Raw genomic sequence first — 23,387 nt, 5'->3', positions numbered from 1 at the left:
GCATCACAGACAGGAGCGCCTGCGACGGTGTACTCAACGACGAACCTGGGTGCACGAATGGCAAAACGTCATTGTTTTTCGGATGGATCAAGATTCTGTTTACAACATCATGATGGGCGCATCCGTGTTTGGCGACATCGCAGTGAACGCACACTGGAAGCGTGTATTTATCATCGCCATAGTGGCGTATCACCCGGCGTGATAGTATGGGGTGCCATTGGTTACACGTCTCGGTCACCTCGTGTTCGCATTGACGGCACTTTGAACAGTGGACGTTACATTTCAGATGTGTTACGACCCGTGGCTCTACCCTTCATTCGGTCCCTGTGAAACCCTATATTTGAGCAAGATAATGCACGACCGCATGTTGGAGGTCCTGTACGGGCCTTTCTGGACACAGAAAATGTTCGACTGCTGCCCTGGCCAGCACATTCACCAATTGAAAACGTCTGGTCAATGGTGGCCGAGCAACTGGCTCGTCACAATACGCCAGTCAGTACTCTTGATGAACTGTGGTATCGTGTTGAAGCTGCACGGGCAGCTGTACCTGTACACGCCATCCAAGCTCTGTTTGACTCAGTGCCCAGGCGTATCAAGGCCGTTATTACGGCCAGAAGTGGTTGGTCTGGGTACTGATTTCTCCGGATCTATACACCCAAATTGCGTGAAAATGTAATCACATGTCAGTTCTAGTATACTATGTTTGTCCAATGAATACCCGTTTATCATCTGCATTTCTTCTTGGTGTAGTAATTTTAATGGCCAGTAGTGTAGCTCCAACTACCATTCCACATTCAAGGCCTGTTAATTCTCGTCGCGCAGATTTAATCACTCTGGACAGCATTTCACACGAATCACCTGAGTACAAACGACACCTCCATCAATGCACTGCCCTTTTATAGCCTGTGTACGCGACACTACCGCCATTTGTATGTGTCCACATCGTTATCCCTTAACTTTTGTCAGCTCAGTGTGCGGTGAGCCGCACCAGCAGGACTCTGGACTGCTGGGTTGAGCTAGCATACGGCCGCGGAGGGGGACTCACCCGCCGATGCTGAAGCCGCCGACGGTCCAGCCGGAGGCGCGCCAGCCGCGCTCAGAGGCCAGGATGTCTTCGTCGCTGAAGCCGTGCACGCCGCCGCTGCCGGCCGGCTCCCTGTCCGCCGGCTGCGTCGCGTCCGAGTCCGTGTCGCTCTCCGGCGCGTCCAGGTGGTGCGAGGACGCTGCGACAACAACGAGCGAGGCGTCGCAACATTGCTTGGCGTCACAACAGTAGTGAGGCTTCGTAGAATGGCTGAGGTGCTAAAATCTTTGGGAAACACTGATCAGAACGAAAGTACACCAAAAAAACGATTACAACTTTAGAACAACTTGATGATTTATTTAAGAGAAAGAGCTCCACAAATTGAGCAAGTCAATAATGGTTCACTCATCCTGAGGGATATCGTGCCAAATTCTGTGCAATTGACAGGTTAGATCGTCAAAATCTCGCTGTGGTTGGAGAGCCCTGCCCATTATGCTCCAACCTTTCTCAATTGGGGAGAGATCCAGCGACCTTGCTGGCCAAGAGAGGGTTTAGCAAGTACGAGACATGTTTTTTAAGTAAGTACCGTTTTCACATTAAAAAAAGACGTGCTAAGATATCTCGATAATTTTATTTTTGCATGAAAGCCTGTACCTTAATCTACGTACTGACGCCATTACAGTCTGATTCTCCCTTGTTTACCAACGTAAGTGTTTAGATCAGGGGTCTCCTAACTACGGCAAACCGGCCCGCGTTAGCTGGCCGGACATCTCCGGTATCCGGCCCGCCAAATACACTCCTGGAAATGGAAAAAAGAACACATTGACACCGGTGTGTCAGACCCACCATACTTGCTCCGGACACTGCGAGAGGGCTGTACAAGCAATGATCACACGCACGGCACAGCGGACACACCAGGAACCGCGGTGTTGGCCGTCGAATGGCGCTAGCTGCGCAGCATTTGTGCACCGCCGCCGTCAGTGTCAGCCAGTTTGCCGTGGCATACGGAGCTCCATCGCAGTCTTTAACACTGGTAGCATGCCGCGACAGCGTGGACGTGAACCGTATGTGCAGTTGACGGACTTTGAGCGAGGGCGTATAGTGGGCATGCGGGAGGCCGGGTGGACGTACCGCCGAATTGCTCAACACGTGGGGCGTGAGGTCTCCACAGTACATCGATGTTGTCGCCAGTGGTCGGCGGAAGGTGCACGTGCCCGTCGACCTGGGACCGGACCGCTGCGACGCACGGATGCACGCCAAGACCGTAGGATCCTACGCAATGCCGTAGGGGACCGCACCGTCACTTCCCAGCAAATTAGGGACACTGTTGCTCCTGGGGTATCGGCGAGGACCATTCGCAACCGTCTCCATGAAGCTGGGCTACGGTCCCGCACACCGTTAGGCCGTCTTCCGCTCACGCCCCAACATCGTGCAGCCCGCCTCCAGTGGTGTCGCGACAGGCGTGAATGGAGGGACGAATGGAGACGTGTCGTCTTCAGCGATGAGAGTCGCTTCTGCCTTGGTGCCAATGATGGTCGTATGCGTGTTTGGCGCCGTGCAGGTGAGCGCCACAATCAGGACTGCATACGACCGAGGTACACAGGGCCAACACCCGGCATCATGGTGTGGGGAGCGATCTCCTACACTGGCCGTACACCACTGGTGATCGTCGAGGGGACACTGAATAGTGCACGGTACATCCAGACCGTCATCGAACCCATCGTTCTACCATTCCTAGACCGGCAAGGGAACTTGCTGTTCCAACAGGACAATGCACGTCCGCATGTATCCCGTGCCACCCAACGTGCTCTAGAAGGTGTAAGTCAACTACCCTGGCCAGCAAGATCTCCGGATCTGTCCCCCATTGAGCATGTTTGGGACTGGATGAAGCGTCGTCTCACGCGGTCTGCACGTCCAGCACGAACGCTGGTCCAACTGAGGCGCCAGGTGGAAATGGCATGGCAAGCCGTTCCACAGGACTACATCCAGCATCTCTACGATCGTCTCCATGGGAGAATAGCAGCCTGCATTGCTGCGAAAGGTGGATATACACTGTACTAGTGCCGACATTGTGCATGCTCTGTTGCCTGTGTCTACGTGCCTGTGGTTCTGTCAGTGTGATCATGTGATGTATCTGACCCCAGGAATGTGTCAATAAAGTTTCCCCTTCCTGGGACAATGAATTCACGGTGTTCTTATTTCAATTTCCAGGAGTGTATTTGAGGTGGTACCTATACTGCCAACAACTGAGTTCCGAGGCCTATCGCGACCAGTACACCGCGACATTGGCTCTGCTACTCGCTACAGGACTACATAACTGAACTTATTGTTGCACCGCTTGAAATAACATTGCGTTGACATACTCTACCTCTGTCACGTCTTGCAGTAATAGTGTTTCTAACAATCATTTGGAGATTTCGTTAACTTTGCAGGACGCTTTCGTGAAGAATGTGCAGTGACATACATTTTTGTCTGTGAAATTCGCCAGAATAAAATACGCCATAATTTCGGTCAGGTACGCCACCAATCAAAATTATATGATTAAAAAAATCGTACTTCGTTTTAGTGCTAGCTATTCCCACAACCTTAGATTTTTGCGATTTCATCATTCCTTTAGCCTTACATTACGGTGATCATGCAGTGCTAGGGTGCTTTAATCCCACTAGGTAGGTCTTGGCCCTTATGACGTCGTCGAGGAGTCAATGTGGCCCGCGGACTAAAAAGTTTGGAAATCCCTGGTTTAGGAGGAGATTACTATTTAACGTCCCGTCGACAACGAGGTCATTAGAGACGGAGCACAAGCTCGGATTAGGGAAAGATGGGGAAGGAAATCGGCCGTACCCTTTCTAACGAACCATCCAGGCATTTGCCTGAAGCGATTTAGGGAATACACGGAAAACCTAAATCAGGATGGCCGGACGCGGGATTGAACCGTCGTCCTTCCGAATGCGAGTCCAGTGTGCTAACCACTGCGCCACCTCGCTCGGCGGTTCCCTGGTTTAGATGCCTCCGATAATAGTGAGTCCCGCCGACTCTCAAGTACGGGCTGTTCTAAGATTTCTTACTGCAAAAGACCTAAAAGCGATCCATACTCGTCAGATCTGTGTGCAGTTTACGGAGAAAACATTATGAGTGATGGAATGCTAAGAAAGTGTGTGAGAGCATTTAAAGATGGCCGCACAAATGTGCATGATAAACAGCGGAGACGGCGCCCTTCGGTCGTTAATGAAAGTATGGAACAGGAAGTGGACAATAAGGTGAGAGAAAACAGACGCTTTACGATTCCCTCCTTGCGGGATGACTTTGCTAATGTTTCTCGTAGTGTTTTGTATGGCACTGTGACCGAGCACTTGAATTACCGAAAAATGTGCGCGCGTTGGGTACCGAAAATGTTGACGGGTGTGCACAAAACCAAAAGTTTAGTCAGTGCATTGACTTTCCTTGAGCGGTACCATAACGACGGTGATGATTTCTTAAGCCAAATTGTTACAGGAGATGAAACATTGGTAGCCTACGTCACACCAGAATCAAAGCAACAGTCCATGGAAGTTGAGCAAGGGCATCGTTTTGCTGCAAGACAATGCCCGTCCGCATGTGGCGAATCAGACCAAAGATCTCATCACATCTTTTCGATGGGAAACTCTAGATCATCCTCCGTACAGCCCCGATCTTGCGCCCAGTGCCTACCGTCTGTCCCTGCCCTTGAAGATCACTTGGGCGGTCAGCGTCTTCAAGACGATGACGAAGTCAAAACAGTGGTGATGCAGTGGTTAACAAAGGCGGCAGACTTCTGTGAGGAGGATATTCAAAAACTGGTACAACGTTATGACAAGTGCCTCAATATTGACGGAAATAATGTAGAAAAGTTGATTAAGGTACAGGCTTTCATGTAAAAATAAAATTATTGAGGTATCTTAGCAAGTATTCAAAACGGTACGTACTTAAAAAACACGCCTCGTAGAAGAGAAGTAGTAGGAACACTGAGTGGGCATTTGCTTGCTGAAATGTAAGCCCTGGCTGGCTTGCCTTGAAGGCCAACAAAACGGGGTGTAGAATATCGCCGACGTACACCTGTGCTAAGGATGCCATGGATGACTACCAAAGAGATCCTGTTATGAAAAGAAATGGCATCCCAGACCATCATTCCTTGCTGTTGGGCTGTATGATGAGCAACAGTCAGGTTGGTATCCGACTACTGTCTGGGCCATCCCCAAACACGCCTTTCGCCTGGAATCTCATTCACTGGAGTGGAATTATTTTCTTGCATGTCTGGATGAGCAGACACTGATGATGATATAGAGCGATCCGAAATTAATTTGAAATAAATTCACTGAATGCGAATAACCTAGCCTCAGATGTGTCTGGTAATAGATGTACTGCCTAATGGTGCATATGAAAATTTGTGCAGCACCAAGACCCGAACGCAATCATCTTAACCATTAGGCTATCCATGTACACCTCACAGACTGACCCAGACTTCCATATTTCACACTGTCTACATCCATATACCATACTCTCGTATATTCAATTTGGGTGGCTGTATATCGTCATCAATGTTTGCTCATCCAGACATGCAAGTAAATGTTACATGCCGGGGCAGGCAAAAGACGATAACGTCATAGGCCTCGATTCCACATTGTCTCCTTCTATCTGATTCGATTAATGGTTAGGCTGACCACAAGCAAAAAATGAGAAATCTGTCCTTGAGTCCCGATCAGGCACAAATTTCCACATGTCTCCAACAGGTAGTACATCCATACCTAACAATTGAGGCCAAGTTACTTGCATTCAGCAACTTTATTTCGAATTGGATTAGAACTGTCTTTAGTGATGTCCACCTTGAAAGGAGCCCTGACGACCAGTGAAGGTGTTTCTGGAGGCACCCCGGATAGCAGTAGGATAGCAACTGTCATTGACGATACAGAGCGACTGATTTGGAGGAGGAGGAGAGGGAGGAGGTTAATGTCATTGAGGTCATTAGGGATGGAGCCCAGTCTCGGATAAGGGAAGGAACCATGCATTTGCCTGGAGCAATTTACGGAAATCACAGGGAACCTAAATATGGATGGCTGGACCCAGGTGTTAACTGTCTTGATCCTGAATGCGAGTAGACTATGCTAACCACTACGCCACCTCACTCAGTCCAGCTGAGTTGGAGAGATGAATCTCGTTGTACCTTGTAACAGTCAGATGGAATGCTTTGGGTCTGGCGATTTCACGGACAAATTATTCCACAAACTGTTTGTCTTTTAAAGTCATGTTTGTTACACACTGACAATTAGTAAGGCATGCACTTTAGTTATCTGTATGGCGTGCCTCTCGAAAGTTACTGTTCGACAGAAGCAGTGTGTGTCTGGAATGTGACTGTAGCTTGTTTCACACTAGTGTCTATACGTGTACGTAAGTCGTTACTTTAATGTGCATTGTTCCTGTCAAAACGCATAAGTAGCTATTAGATGCAACATACAGACTATCTGTTACGATGGTCACATTTACTTATCATAGCGTATCAACGTTTCAGAGTAAATGTATTCATGGGAAGTGTATATTTGAGAATCTGCACATGAGACTGTTGTACTGGGTGGTTACAATTAAACTTTCCTTGTTTAACACCTTATCACATGGAAACTAATTACTGTACGAGCACCAAAATTCGTAGCATTAATATCCAGAGTATGGGGTGCACGAGTTTCATGTGTAACAGCGCCACCACCCATTTCCAACTATGGCCACCTGGTGCCGTGATCAGTCACCGTCATTCATAGCCTGGTGCACTTGACCAGTCGCAGTGCACTTGTTGACGTGTCAACATGAGCTTGGACAAAAGCAGCAGGACATTATTGGAGAAATTCTATTACCAAAACAACAGTATTGCTGCAGCTGCACTTCGAGAATTTCGCTGGCTGAAAGGATTATGGAAGGGTCCTCTTAATCCACCTGCTGTGTGGAGTGTGATGAAGACGTTCGAATTAACTGCAGAACTGGGTGTCGGTCCAGGAAGAGGCCGACGACTGTTTGCACCACAGGTGGTTGATGTTGATGAAATCTCTGTTGCTGTGACAGACATAGCTGTGCGCAATTCCCGATCGTCAGGCAGTGCGCGTGCTGTGTCACAACAGTTGAATATCCTGTGGTGCACATACGGAACGTGCTTCGAACCATTCTCAAATGGTACCTGTACAGCCATACATATCTTACAGCATCTTGCACCACAGGACACACGACATATTGACTTTGCTCTCCACTTTCTCGAAAGGACTGAAGTTGATGAGGGCTACAGATAGACAAAGCTCATTTTTCTCTGACAGATGAGGTGAACACACAGAATTGCTGAGTGTGGGGATCTTCACCTCCAGTCACTATGCACGAAGTTCCTCTGTATCTTGAACGTGTCACTGTACAGTGTGCCTTCACAGCTACGTTTATCATTGACCCATTCTTTTTTGAACAGGTTGGCGCTGAAGGACGTGCTGTGTGACCGGCCAGCATTATTGCGGTATGCTTCGCCAGCACGTCATACCCGCCCTACAGGAGGTAGATGCATTGAAGTCAACAGTTTTCATGCGAGGTGGGGCCCCACCGCACAACGCTCGGTAAGTTCACCTGCTTCTCCGCAACACATTTGGGAGCGATCTAATCGTCAGCCGATCGTTTCCAAATGCTTGGCCAGCACGATCACCTGATGTTACTCCCTGTGTGGGCTACCTGCAGGACTGAGTTTACCAGGCGAACATTCACACATGTGCTGCTTTGAAGGGCATGCGTTTTCAGACTCTTCTGTGTGGCATATTGAGACCATTTTATAGCAGTAATGCTACTAGTATGTAATGATATGATGTTCCATAGCAGCACACTAAAAGTGTTTCAGTTGACTGCACATTATTTATCTTCCTCATGTCCTTGACATTAATGCTATCAAGTTAGGTACTCATGTGGTAATTAGTTTCCATGTTGTAATGTGTTAAATAGGGGAAGTTTAATTACAACCACCCAGTTATATGCCAAATGAATGTGCATAGACTGGTCTGAAGGTGGCGTTTCTGTGCCAGTGGTCAACACTGTTTCACCCGCCCCTTCTGGGGGTGGATCTTTTGGGGCTGCACGGACCCCCGGTCGACGGACTCACCGGCGGCGGCGTTGCTGAGCGCCCCCACGACGCGGGCCAGCAGCTCCGCGGGTCGGATGGCCGCCCCGGCCGTGGCGAACGTGGCGGCGCGGTCGATGCGGCCCAGGTCGGTCTCGGACATGACCCTGGGCAGCCGGCCGCGGCCGCCGCCGGAGCCCACGCCGCCCAGGAAGTCGGAGTTGGCGCGCCGGCGCAGGCCCGGGCTGCCGCCGGCGGTGTGCAGGCACGGCTCCGAGCTGCTGCGGGTCCGCAGGGCGCGCGCGCACGACAGCTCGTCGTCGCGGTACACCGGCTGTCGGCACACCGCACAGGTACACTCTACACTGTACAACACCCAGAGCCACCGGCGGAGAGCAACACGTTGTGGGGCCCAAAGTAAACCCAGATTACGCTGTGGTTGACTGTCCACAGTATCAGTTTACTATATCTGGGGCTGGGCCCGTCACCTAATCACTCTACAGAAAGTTTAACTTAACGTTTCAAGTGGACGTTGTATGTCCTATGCCGCCAATGTTTAATTATACAATTTTGTGACCCATTACCTTGGAAAATTTTTTAAGACAATAACTTACAATTTTCCATAATTATTGAATGCACCTTTCTGGATACACTGAACTAGAATTATTATTAAAATTGTATGTTATTCTAATTCCATATGTGTTGAATCTCACACTTAGCATGCTGTGAAAATTTCATGTCTCTATCGTTAGTACTGTTTTAGAAAACAAAAAATGGTTCAAATGGCCTTGAGCACTATGGGACTTAACATCTGTGGTCATCAGTCCCCTAGAACTTAGAACTACTTAAACCTAACTAACCTAAGGACATCATACAACACCCAGTCATCACGAGGCAGAGAAAATCCCTGACCCCACCGGGAATCGAACCCGGGAACCCGGGCGCGGGAAGCGAGAACGCTACCGCACGACCACGAGCTGCGAACTTTAGAAAACAGGTAGTTTATTGCCAAAAATGTAGTTCAGAGATATTGAGGTTTAATACTTTATTTATTACAAATTCTTATACAGACTTCTGCGTCTGTTATGCACTAGAATTGCCCTGGCCCATAGTCTGTGTTTTCGTCAGTGTCACAACAGCTCAGTACTTGCCTCCTCCTTTTCTTTCTTGCTTCCTTTGTCATTTGCTGAGCAGCTAACTCTGCTTCATGTAAATGAAGCTCATGCAGTTCCCGCAGTCCTTCAGCCGTGTTCGGTCCCAATGTTACCCCTAACTTCTCCAGAACCTTAAGTCTTTCATAGTTCCCACCATTAAAAGGTATTACAGCATCAGACACTGGTAACGTTACAGTCATAATGCAAACAAATACATTTTTAGGCACACGGCACAACACAACGTTATTGAAGGACCCATTCACATTCGCATTCGGGAGGACGACGGTTCAATCCCGCGTCCGGCCATCCTGATTTAGGTTTTCCGTGATTTCCCTAAATCGCTCCAGGCAAATGCCGGGATGGTTCCTTTCAAAGGGCACGGCCGACTTCCTTCCCTGTCCTTCCCTAATCTGATGAGACCGATGACCTCGCTGTCTGGTCTCCTTCCCCGAAACAACCAACCAACCAACCCATTCACATTCTGGTTTGATTGCCATAATATCATTACTTTTACCACAGTCACCCATCTCTAAAGTTACTTTCCTTTCCGATGTACTAGGGGGCGTGGTCACTTCAGAAACATTATCGTGGTCTCCTTCACTGCTAGCGCACGTGTTTTGAAGTACTTCAGAAGAAAACGCAGGGCTCACATATCTGTTACCCGCAAATCTGCGTTACTTGAAGTTACTTTTACGCTTAGTCATTTTATTTAAAAATGCAATGGAAGTTAGCTTACTACAAAAATAGCCGATAATCACACCACTTTCAACGAAAAATAGTATCATAAACAAAGGACTGATTTGTTTAATCGTAATGCCAACTTCGGAGACGTAGCAGTAGGCACAAAACAAAGCAATTCACAGCCTTCTTGACTGTGTAATTCCCAAGATATGACTGCTCAACGGTCGCAGTATATGCGTAGTTGCGAAACTTGACAGTTGCACTTCAACATTAAAAATATTATTTGAAAGCCTCACAGTTGTCTGATTTTAATGTATTATATACCACAATGTTCAGAAAGTCCAAAGTACATTATGGAGTAGAAAACGGAAAATGTCAAATTTCAACGAATTTAACATACAATGTCCCCTTAACCAATGTAACAATCCACTTACAGAGTTCCACAAAGCTCAATCTCAGGTCCATTATTGTTTCTATTATACGTAAACGTCAACACATCTAATACACAACAACTGAAGTTACCTATTTTGCAGATGACATTAGTATTGTAATGAACCGAAACAAACACAGAGCAACAGGAAGAAAATGGTGAAAATGTTCTTAAAAGTATTACTGAAGAGAAGAACACGGCAAGTGGCGTCACCGTTCTTCCTAGGAAGCACCTGCCTTAAACAGATATCAACGAGCTGATTGATGGAGGGTGAGCATGAGAAATCATTCTTACAGCACGTTTTTGAGAAATGAAGACTTCCTTTTTTAAAGATGAGATACCCCAGAACATTGTTCCATATCACATTATTCAATGAAAGCATGCGAAATTCGTCAACTTACTGATTTGCTCCTCCCAAACGTTTTCAACAATTTGAAGCACACATTTAGGTGAACTAGGTTGTTTTAGGAGTCCCAAAACGATTTTTTTTTTCAGTTTAAATTCGCATCAATATGAATACCTAAAAATTTCGAAGTTTCCAAACTCTTTATTGTTTGTTCACGTTTTGTTAGATTTATCATTGGTGTAGTACTCCTCATGTTGTTCTAGATGTTCTCCTATGAACACACCCTGTAACATCGATATGCTATGAGAAGTAAATGTACCCATGTATATGCGACCGCCATAACAGAACATGGCAAGCGTCATGACTGTGCTTCCTAGGAACTTCACTCAGTGGAAGAGGAGTCAAAACAACCGGCGTATGTGTGGGTACTCGACCAATTCTGAGAAAACGAATCTCTGCCTCGTGATGACTGGGTGTTGTGTGATGTCCTTAGGTTAGTTAGGTTTAAGTAGTTCTAAGTTCTAGGGGACTGATGACCATAGATGTTAAGTCCCATAGTGCTCAGAGCCATTTGAACCATTTTTTCAGAAAACGACGGTTAAGATTTTCGCGGTATTTTCGAAGCACTTTATTTGCCTTTTAGCAGGCGGTACTCTCAGACGAAATGGTGGCTGAATGGTTAACGTCGCAGCTTCTTAATTTTGCGCCCAATTATTGTTTTCATTTATTTCATATTTATTGTCTTCATTTATCTACCCTTGTCTGTAGAAGTTTACTACATGAGAGTTTCTTGTCAGTCTGTGAGATATAAGGACATTACATTAATTGTAAAATTACAACTGGATTTTACGCTAACAAGGGAAACTCCCAATCGCACTTCTCAGATTTAGGGGTAAGATGGCCCAGTGGATGGCTTGCCAAAAACTGAACACAAATCAAGCATGGAAACATGAAGGTGTCTGCCACTGTGAAAAAATAAGCTCAAGCAAAAGATTTGCAGCACGAGCAAATTTGAATACCCATGGCGTCGTGGTAACGTGGTCACAGTGTTGTACTGTGAAAGTGGAGGTCCGTGTTCAAATCTCCCACGTGCCCCACATTTTTTTTTTTGTTTTTTTTTTTTCAAAAAATTATTAAATGTCCGTCCGGTTATTGACGTATCCTTTCGCTGTATTCATATTTGTGTCTGTGTCGTGGTGTAACGTCCGTTTGCATAAGCGAGATGTAAGGAAGGCACGTCCAGACCTACATACCACCTATTTGTTCTACACAAGTACCACGCGTTATGACTCTTGCGTTCCGTTTTGGAAGTTTAGACTCTTGAATTCTTTTGTTGTAACACACAGTAGTTCGCACCTGTTTATTTGTTGGTTTCATTCCTGTGAGAGGTCTATGTGGCATCTCGCCTGCTGTCACTATTCATCATATTTAGTTGCGACAGTAAATATATTCTTATCATATGATTCATATTCTGTAACCAATGTACGAGGTGTGACCTGGAAAGTTTTAAGAATGGATCCGCTACTGCTTACTGGTTTGGCGGGCAGGTACATGCAGGGTGGGGAGTGAGTCATTGCCTTGTCCTTGAACTCCCTCTCACAGAAAACTGCGTTTCCTTTATTCAGGTCGTTGTGGCAGCTGGTTGAGTGGGCGGTCTGTTAGGGCTTGTTACCGGATTCTGTCTGTGTGAAAATGGACGTAAAAACGGAACAACGAGTCTGTGTAAAATTTTGTTTTAAAACTGGGAAATCAGCTACTGAGACTTGCGAACTGTTAAAAACAGCTTTTGCAGATAATTTTATGAGTCAGTCAAATGTTTTTGTCTGGTTCAATCGATTTAAAAATCGCCGCGAATCATTTGAAGATGAACCACGGTCCGGTCGTAGTTGCACCTCAAAAAAAGAATGAAAATGTTGTGAAAGTTCACGACTTGGCGCACTATCAACGTAGACTTACCATTAGGGAGATGGCTCATGAACGTAAATGGCTCTAAGCACTATGGGACTTAACTGCTGAGGTCATCAGTCCCCTGGAACTTAGAACTACTTAAACCTAACTAACCTAAGGACATCACACACATCCATACCCGAGGCATGTTCAAATGGTTCAAATGGCTCTGAGCGCTATGGGACTCAACATCTTAGGTCATAAGTCCCCTAGAACTTAGAACTACTTAAACCTAACTAACCTATGAACGTCACACACACCCATGCCCGAGGCAGGATTCGAACCTGCGACCGTGGCAGTCCCGCGGTTCCGGACTGCAGCGCCAGAACCGCTAGACCACCGCGGCTGGCCCCGAGGCAGGATTCGAACCTGCGACCGTAGCGGTCGCGCGCTTCCAGACTGTAGCGCCTAGAACCGCTCGGCCACCTCGGCCGGCCGCTGATGAAAATTTAAGTTTCTATGCAGATCAATCAATTTTAACTGAAGATCTGAATATGCGTCTAGTGTTCGCAAAATTCATTCCAAAAGTGTTAAGTGCCCAGAGACAACAGCAACTTGAAGTGTGCCAAGAACTAATTAATCGGATTAAAAATGAGCCAGATTTGTTAAATAGGGTAATGACAGGTGACGAATCGTGGGCATATGGATATGATCCTGAAACCAAAGTGCAGTCTTCGTAGTGGAAGGCTCCAGGTTCACCACGACCGAAGAAAGCATGGCAAAGTCGGTTGAAGGCGAGGACAATGTTGGTGATTTTTTTTCGATTCTACCGGTAGTGGGCATCATGAATTTATCCCTGGAGGACAGACAATTAACCAGGAATACTACAAATGTGTCCTTGAGCGTTTGCGCGAAAAGGTGTGGAAGAAAAGGTCTGCATTGTGGAAAGACAGGAGTTGGGCGCTACACCATGACAATGCTCCAGCTCATCGTGCGTTCAAATTCAAAATTCCTGTGCTTCCACAACCACCAAATTTCCCTGATTTGGCCCCTGTAGACTTCTACCTGTTACCTAAACGGAAATTTTCACTAAAAGGGAAGCGATTTGACTCGATTGAAGACATCCAGGCAAATAGGGAGAGCGTGCGTAACACACTTCAGGAAAAAATTTCCAGGAATGTTTCCAAAAGTGGAAACACCGTTGGAGTCGGAGTGTTCAGTCAGAAGCGTACTATTTTGAAGGAGATGCATCACAGTAGCATGTAAGTACCGCCACTGTACAGTTACAAGACCGCTCTTAAAACTTTCCAATCACACCTCGTATAGTATGACAATTGAAAAAATTACAGAAGGAGAACAGACACATTAATGACCGGACGGAAAGTTCATAATTTTGTGATCACACAACCACGGTGCTGTTATCCTTCCACTTTGCTCGATGTTGCGCATCTCAAGCCTGGAGCATTCACTGTTTCGATTTTGGTTTTTTCTTCCAGTTTTCATGCTTGATATGTGTTCAGTTTTCCACTAAACCATTTCACCACTAAATGTGAGGGAGGCGCAAATGAATATATATATATATATATATATATATATATATATATATATATATATATATATATATATTTTGTGTGTGTGTGTGTGTGTGTGTGTGTGTGTGTGTGTGTGTGTGTGTGTGTGTGTGTGTGTGTGTGTGTGCGCGCGCGCGCGCGCTACAATCTTTTAAATTCTCGTATTCCGATGTTTCATTCTTATATTAATTCTTATATTTTATTCATATGTTTATACTTCAGGAAGATTTCGTGCGTTACCTTGGATGACGCCAATTGTAGAAACCTACGAAATACAGATATTCCGAACACCACGAGCATTGTGCGGACGCTGGTTTGCCACATCAGCCTATCTTCGAACGAATCTCACGCGGTAAAGAAATGTCGTTAACACTGCTGAAGATTTCGCGTGTTCGCAATAATTTCGTGGCCAACCATACACAGCGGATCACTTTTCCGAAAACTGGCGCTTGCAACTGATTATGAACCAAGATACAGGACAGGAATTTCAGCGATAACAATTTCAAATAATTTTTAAATGCATTCATATGACATACAATTAGTAGACGAAAAGGACAAAATAATACCAATATACACTGGAAAACATTCTTATAGTAATCTTCTACAGACTTTGGTATGTAAATGAAAAACGAAAATAAAAGTAATAATCGAGTTTTGAACACGGGGTGCAAAGTTACGAAGTGGCGGCGGTAACAACTATGCCATCACCATCATTTTGTCTGAGAATATCGCGCGGTAAAGGGCACATAAAGTAAGTGAAGATACCTCGAAAAATTTGACCTCCGATTCTTTAGAAATGGTCGAGTACCTACGGATAAGCTGAGACATGTGTTTACTTAATTTTACCTCTCTTCCACTCATTCACGTTTCTAGGAAACCACGTTATGGATCTTGCCGTGTTCTCGTCGTGTGTGATTTTCTGGGAACAGTCTCTCAATTTACAAAAGACTCAGCGCATTCAGTTCTGCACATCTAGAGGTACTAGACCAAGCATAAGTCAAACACGAGGTGAAGAAACAATAAATCGTGTGGAATCTTCAGAATTTTTACGTTTCCATACTAGTACGAATTTAAACTGAAAAAAATCATTTTGGAACTCCTAAAACAACCTAGTTCAGCCAAATGTGCAATTCAGACTGTTAAAAATCTTTGGGAGGAGCAAATCAGTAAGTTGACGAGTTCTGAATGTTTTCATTCAATCATGTGATATGGAATGTTATGGGGTATCTCATCTTTAAGAAAGGAAGTCTTCATTTCTCAAAAACGTGCTACGAGGGTCGTTCAGTAAGTAACGCCCCACATTAAAAAAAAAAAAAATCCATTAATATACATAGACGAATGTCCTTGTTGCTGCTGCACATTTGATGTTTGTTCTGTGCGCCGCTGTAGTTTCGAACCGTTCTGGCAGATGGCAGAGCCGTAGTACAGCGTCAAAATGGCGTCTACGTACGACTCAACGCTACAAGCAGCGATCTGTTACTGAATTCTTGTGTGCAGAAAAAGAAACCGTGGTGAACATCCATAAACGTTTGTGTGCAGTCTATGGCGAAGCTGCAGTTGATAGGAGTACAGTTGGGCGATGGGTAAGGAAATTTACAGCCTCAGGAAATGCAGAAACAGAGCTCCACGATCAGCCACGCTCGGGACGTCCTGTCACAGCCACTACTCCAGACATGTTGAATCGTGCGGATGCCATTATTCGTTCCAACCGGCGCATCACAACTCGAAAATTAGCTCTACATTTGTCGGTCAGCAGTGTAAGTGCGTCTGCAATGGTGAGACTCCCAGATATTCAAAGAGGTGCCCATGAAGGGTTCCACGAATGCTCACAACGGACAACAAGATTCAAAGCAAGGTCGTTTCATCTGAATTGTTGGAGTGTTTTGAGACCGACGGAGAGGCCTTTCTGTCACGGATCGTTACGGGGTACGAAAACTGGATGCACCACTTTGCGCCAGAAACAAAAAGGCAGTCCATAGAGTGGTATCATCCTCATTCATCACAAAAGAAGAAATTAAAGACAACCCCCTCTGCTGGAAAAGTCATGCTGACAGTCTTCTGGGATATCGACGGCGTCTTTCTCGTGGATGTGATGCCAAGAGGGCCAACCATCAATTCAGAGGCATACGTGAAGACTCTGAATAAACTCAAGATCCGTTTCCGACGTGTTCAGTCGGACAAGAATCCAGCAGAAATCTTGCTCCAATACGATAATGCACGCCCACACACAAGTCTGAAAACTCCGGAACACATCGCCAAATTGGGATGGACATCACTGCCTCATCCACCAGACAGTCCAGACCATGGCACCCTCGGACTGCCATCTCTTTGGGCCGCTTAAAGATTCTCTATGGGGAACACACTTTCAAGATGACGAGAGTGTCAGTCGTGCAGTGAAAACCTGGCTACGCCTACAGGACAAGAGCTTTTACCAGCAGGGAGTACATGTCCTTCCACAACGTTGGCGTACGGGCTTAGAACGTGGTGGAGACTACGTAGAAAAACAGGACATGGACAGTACGTATTGATATTGATATACATTGTTACCAAATTCTGACTCTTAAAAATAAATATGTACTGAGAAACCAATTTGGGGCATTAATTATTGAACGACCCTCGTATAGCAGACATGATAAGTGAATTGGAGTGGCGATCATTAAAACAATGGCGTTTTTCGTTCCGACGGGATCTTCTCATGAAATTTCAATCACCAGTTTTCTCCTCTATTGCCAAAACATTCTGTTGCCACCAACCTACATAGGGAGAAATGATCATCACTATAAAATAAAAGATATGGGGGCTCGCACGGAAAAATTTAAGTGCTCGTGTTTCCCGCGTGCCGTCCGAGAGTGGAACGGTAGAGAGACAGCATGAAGATCGTTCATTGAACCCTCTGCCAGGCACTTTACTGTGAATAGCAGAGTAATCACGTAGATGTAGATCTGCTATGCTCACCCTTTATTAGCTTGTAGACATCTGTTTAAGGCAGGAGTGTGTAACCTTTATAGCTTACCTGGGTCACACTGGAGGAAGACGAGTATTTTTGGCCGCACATAATACACTTAACAGAAACAGTATCTGCCGAGAGAGCAAAAAAGTGAAGGAACATGGAATGATTTTGCCATTGTTTATATGCAATTTCATAACTTTACATATACGGAATTTAATAAATTTTTTACCCGTCGTGTGATAGGTGCTCACTTCTCGGACCTCGGTCTTGCTTTGGCCCACATGCGATTCGCCGGCCAGGGGACTTACACCAATGTTTTAAGGACTTTGGTATTTACGGTATATTTATTCACTCATGAAGTTTTTTGTAAGTAATTACTGCAATTCAAAAGGAACAATGATGTACATAATACAATACCAAAAGAAAAAGCTATATTCAGTGTTCCACAATAAGCGAAAGGCCTTGCAGCTTCGTTACGAATTTGCTGTTTTTGCTATTGAGATGCCGGACTGAATCGGGCAAAATCCCTCTATCTAGGAAACGTCGTTTTCTCTGATGGAGCAGCCTTCCGCACACATTAATCGGCACAACATTCGCATCAGAGATTCAGAACCCCCACACTTATCGGGAACTTGTCACAAACAGCGGAAAGGTGAATGTGAAGTGTGTGCTGATGAAAAGCAGCATAGTTGGACCATTCTTCTTCATCGGATAAACAGTAACAGGAACCGTTTATCTAGACAAGCATGAGCAATTCGCTGCCCTTCAAATTCTTTCCTTTCAATAAAATGTGATCTTCCAGCAGGATCATTGGCCATCTCCACAGGAGTAATGTGGATGCAATAACCCCCATCACCCCCGTCCTACTTGTGGACACACGGGTTGAGACAGCATATTTTACCAATTTTACCGATTAAGAAGGGAACATCGACAGGACACCGAAAGTACAGGCTATGAGTATCTACTGGGCTCAGCGCTGACCATCTGGGGTGAGAGACTCAGTGACTGCTACTCCCAAGAAGACAACCTCTGTCCGTGGACCAAGGAGGATTCAGCTTTCACGTCCTGCAATCAACGTGGACATTATAAACTGAACACTAGTAGAAATTTGGGGACAGAAACTGACCGTATCCTCTTTGGTAAAACCGTCGCACCACTTGCCTTAAAACGTTTAGATCACCTACAAGAAACCTAAATCTGAATCTTCAAATGGCGATGTGAGATGAAGTCCAGTATTCTGCCACTTTACAGCCTGACTCAGTAGTGCCTTAGATATGAACAGAGTGAATAGAGTAGAGCCATCCTCAACATAATAAGTGATGTCTTCAGAGGATTATGACAGGACTGTGCATAAACCCTAAATCAATGTACCACCTAACTCCGCCTACAGTTCAATGTCAAAACCAGTCCACCATTTGGCTCTGCTTGCTACTATGAGTAGAGTGTCAGCCAAGGGATCATAGCACTGAGAATGTGATTTGGAGGTTAGTGAACATTATTCCTACAAAACGCTAGTTGCACCAGAACTGGTGACGAACCTTGAGCTTCTGGAGGTACATCTCGTTGACGACCCTGCGCAGATAGACGGCGTCCTTGGCGATGCCGTGCCAGAGGCGCGCCTGCGTCACTTTGAGGTTGTGCGCCAGCTTGTGCTCCAGCCGGGCCATCCGCTTGGAGCGCATGGCGCGCGTGATGAAGCCCAGGATCATGACCAGGTAGCCCAGCCCGAAGATCACCCACACCAGCAGCATGATCTGGTACAGCAGGAACCAGCCCGTCTGGAAGCCCATGTTTGTCTGTCCTGCAAAACGGGATGAAGCCAATTGCAACATGAGCATGGGACACATAATGAAGCCTAGTATCAACACCAGATAGCGCGGTTCAGTTAATATTCCACACTAGTAGAACTATAAAACTGTAGAGAGAGAGAGAGAGAGAGAGAGAGAGTCCAAGAGGGCACCCTTTTTCTCCAGTCTGGAGGGAACAACTAAAGTTTTAGTAGGCGTTCATCTGGATGCTAACTAGTATTTATTTAGCATATGGCATCTAAGTATATTTCAGTGCTGAACTACGTGACATTATTTCTATACACTTAATACAAGCAAACCTGTAGTCCCTGTATATACTTGACAGAATTTGGGGTTGCCATTAGAAATTCCTCGAAAACGCCTGCACACGCTCTTCCCTGACATGTTGGATAGTTTTGCTCAGTGCGCTGCATTCAACATTTAAAAAGTCTATCTGCATATTTTCCATTACACGTTCCACTCGGTTGAGAGGGTCGATCAAACCATGAGACACTCTCAGCAATGAAAGGAAATGGCACGGGTAAGAGGTATTTTGAAGCCACTCTCCTCCCGGAACTGGTAATGTTAAGCCCAGTGAGACTGTTTGCAAGTTCAGGAGGAGAATGTCTTGAAAGAAGTCTATCGACTGTGAGGTCAGGAATGTCAGAATGCACCGACTATCCAGGGTTTGCTACGATCTTGTTGTGTTCCCTGATCGAGGATTCTTTCCTTCGCAATTTTGGGGTTGGTATGTGACTCAGGATAGGCAGTCAGATGGTGGGAGTATACCTAATTGTTCCTGAAATAATAGCTTCAGCATTATTAAGTTGGACGTAACTTTTGTTTACATGAGTGCTGATCAAACATGTCGGTGCACAGTACTCTGCTGTGGCGCGTACCAGGCTCAATGCAAAAGACTGCAGAGTTGTTGGTTGTGGTGCACATGTTTTTCGATAAGTTTTTGGACGACTGTACCTCTTGTCCCCATGTGGCAGTTCTTGTGGGGTGTGCTTTCAAAGACAGGGTTCTATTCAGAGCCATACTAGTGATGTCAGTATCTGTTTGTAATTCATCATCATCCTTGGGTTCTGAAGTACTGAGCTAATAAGGAAGTTGCTCTTTACCTTATACCTGCCCTCCATTTCACTCCCTGACCATCCTGTGATCGTTGGGGTCCCTACACCACTGATCCTCTCGAAAGCCGACTGCCACTGGAATCAGATGTTCAGTACTAGATCCATTCGCCCACCCCCGAGCTGTGTTTATGTAGCTGTTGCTGGCCGCTGTGGCCTAGCGGTTCTAGGCGCTTCAGTCTGGAACCGTGCGAACGCTACGGTCGCAGGTTCGAATCCTGCCTCGGGCATGGATGTGTGTGATGTCCTTAGGTTAGTTAGGTTTAACTAGTTCTAAGTTCTAGGGGACTGATGAGCTCAGAAGGTAAGTCCCATAGTGCTCAGAGCCATTTCATGCTGTGTACAACTGTCATGTGTACTGCCCACCCATACCAGGTTCAAAAGGCTCTAAGCACCATGGGACTCAACATCTGAGGTCATCAGTCCCCTCCACTTAGAACTACTTAAACATAACTAACCAAAGGACATCACACACATCCATGTCCGAGGCAGGATTCGAACCTGCGACCGTAACAGCAGCGCGGTTCCGGACTGAAGCGCCTAGAACCGCTAGGCCACAGCGGCCAGCCCATACCAGGGTCATCCTCGTCTTCTAACACATCTACCCCTTGACTAGGTGCTGAAGAAGTGCTTGTTTCGTTTGCAGAGTAGCAAACTCTGTTTTACGTGCATGAGTGCCGACATCTTTGCTGCATCAGTGACTTAAGCAAGGGGTCGCATGGGCTGTTGAGTTCATCAGAAACTTCAGTGTTATAAACATTTTCACCCAGGTTCATCAACACGCACCGTTCCCCTCGTTCTCCCAGTGACACTGTCCAACAACGTCCGTATCCAGAATGAATTTTCGTTCTACAGTAGTGAGCACATGACTTGACACATCTTTTGCTTTCCGCGAGCAAGTGCTTTAGCGACTGAGCCATCTAAGTATGACTCACGCTCCGGACCTCAACTCCATTTTCAACATACCTCTCCCTGTACCTTCGAAGATGCCTATGAAAGGCAAAGACATCGAGTCCTAGACCGGCACATTATTTTCATCTGTCAGTAGTTTCAATCCTGAGTGTCTGCGCCAAGCTGTCTGAATCTAAAACTGACCTGATGAGCGTATGGCAAATGGAACATATTAGCGATCTAGACCATTTAATTCACAAAGGATGAGACATCGACACCAGGATAGGAAGTATATGGAAATGGACAAAGGGCATGTACAAAGAGAAAAGCAGCTCCATTAACGCTAAGCACATCTGGAGCTCTTGATGATGACGGCAACATATATCGCTGAAATATCTATCAGACATTACCATCTGGCTGAAAGCCAGTGCTGACTTCACGCAAATGTAGACTGATAAAAATGGGAGAAGTGAGAACAAGTATGCTACCTCAAAGCTTGCTGTGGTAATCTGAGTGGCAGTTGGACACAGGATGGGCAAAGACACGTGATCATTTTTTGGACATCCCAGGGCTGAAATAGTGAATGCATTGCGCTCTTCAATGATCTAATTATCGCCAACTTTACTGATGTTTTATAGTTATAGAAAATTGGTGCAACTTAACAGTGTCCTACAAATTTTGGAGCTAGACTCGCATTCGGGAGGACGACGGTTCAATCGCGCGTCCGGCCATCCTGATTTAGGTTTTCCGTGATTTCCCCAGGTAAATGCCGGAATGGTTCCTTTGAAAGGGCACGGCCGACTTCCTTCCCTAATCCGATGAGACCGATGACCTCTTAGTTTGGTTTCTTCCCTCAAAACAACCCAACCCCAAATTTTGGAAAGTACAGCATTATGATGATTATAATGTGATTTATTTTTTGGTGGGGAGAGGGATTGGCAAATAACTCAAAAATGATGGTGAAATATACTGACTGGGTTTCGTTTTTGGGATCCAGTATAAAACATTAAGAGCTTCTCATTTACACCTCATTTGGACACAGCGTTGCATGAGCACCCCTAACCATCAGCTAGCAATGATCAATTACCATGACAACATTTTTTGGGACACTTTATATTCCAGCTGATCATAGAGATGCAACAGATCATCCAGCCGTTCTTTTGTTTTGCTTTGAAGCATCACAGAAAGCAATTTAAAATTTCATCCTTTAGCACTAATTCAATTTGAGTAATTTCAAAAATGTCTCTAGCTTGTGGCTCGATGAACACACTTGTGTTCACCTTGTCGAAACAGAGCCTGGGACAGAACTGTGTGCCGCACTAGGTTGTTTGGTTTCCCATCTACAGCTGAGAAATCATTAGAGCTCTTAGAAATCTTTTTCTAGAGATTGAGAAACAAGGAATGCAGAAAGTATATTGGCTTTAACGGTTCTTTACTGGCTACAGTTCGAAGAGCAGAGCAAATATGTGATTTTAATGTCAGTTTCGAATTCAGTGGGACAAGATTAAGTAAGTCTCCATAGAATTTTGTGTGCTTAATGTTAAAAAGATGATCGGGACGAAAGGTAGTCTAGCAGAACCAAATACATCATATGTTAGTTGAGTTAGCAAATTATACCATGGTGTAGAATTAGCCAGAGGGAGATTAATGTTTGCATTGGGTTATCTGTTATGCGAGATAACAGAGTCAACACAGCCGCGCGGCATTAGCCGAGCGGTCTTAGGCGCTGCAGTCATGGACTGTGTGGCTGGTCCCGGGGGAGGTTCGAATTCTCCCACGGGCATGGGTGTGTGTGTTTGTGCTTAGGATAATTTAGGTTAAGTAGTGTGTAAGCTTAGGGACTGATGACCTTAGCAGGTAAGTCCCATAAGATTTCACACACATTTTTTTGAGTCAACACACACTATAAATAATGCTGTCTACATCGTTCTAGGACTTTTCTCATTCTATTGTTTCATGTAATATATTTCGGACCTTGTTAGTTTTAGACCCAAACATAGACTTTCGACATACAGTTCAGTGTCTATACGCAGTCGTCTACTTCTGTACCTAAGTGGTCGACGTGTCTGACTACCATTTGGAGGACCCGAGTTGGATTCGAAGTACTGCCAGGGATTTTTTCTTGGTGGGAGGGTCGGACCTGGGTGCACTCGGCCTCTTGGTACTATTGGGATAGCTACCTGACTCAGCATTAGCGGCTGCAAGATGTGGCAAGCAGACAATGGCCAAGAGAGCTTTGCCACAGTGGTCAGTAGGCACTGCATGGTCTTCAGGACCAGAACAGGGAGTTGGCCAGTGTACAGTAAATTGTATGCCAAAGCGAGGTATCAACTGAAGCTCGGGTGGATAGTCACCTGGACTTGGGCTCAACTCACAATAGTGGTAAGGGAAATTTCCTTGAGGGGGGAGAGGGGAGGGGTAGGAGGGGGGGAAGAATGGAGTGGAATGC

General features: G+C 45.7%; 1 protein-coding gene across 1 annotated transcript in view; it reads right to left on the bottom strand.

Moving 5' to 3' along the window:
* Positions 1-23,387, bottom strand: part of LOC126210507 (open rectifier potassium channel protein 1) — a 315,501-nt gene that overhangs the window by 64,246 nt on the left and 227,868 nt on the right. The window contains exons 6-8 of the mRNA XM_049939751.1: positions 18,666-18,928; positions 8,151-8,442; positions 1,046-1,223 (exon numbers count right to left, since the gene is read on the bottom strand). Coding sequence (XP_049795708.1) covers positions 1,046-1,223; positions 8,151-8,442; positions 18,666-18,928 — 733 coding nt within the window. The remainder of the gene's footprint in view (positions 1-1,045; positions 1,224-8,150; positions 8,443-18,665; positions 18,929-23,387) is intronic.

This window comes from Schistocerca nitens, chromosome 10 (assembly GCF_023898315.1).
Source record: "Schistocerca nitens isolate TAMUIC-IGC-003100 chromosome 10, iqSchNite1.1, whole genome shotgun sequence".
In the NCBI taxonomy this organism is placed as follows: Eukaryota; Metazoa; Arthropoda; class Insecta; order Orthoptera; family Acrididae; genus Schistocerca; species Schistocerca nitens.
The sequence above is the reverse complement of the archived record's forward strand: the minus strand, read 5'-3'. Positions and strand labels throughout refer to the sequence as shown.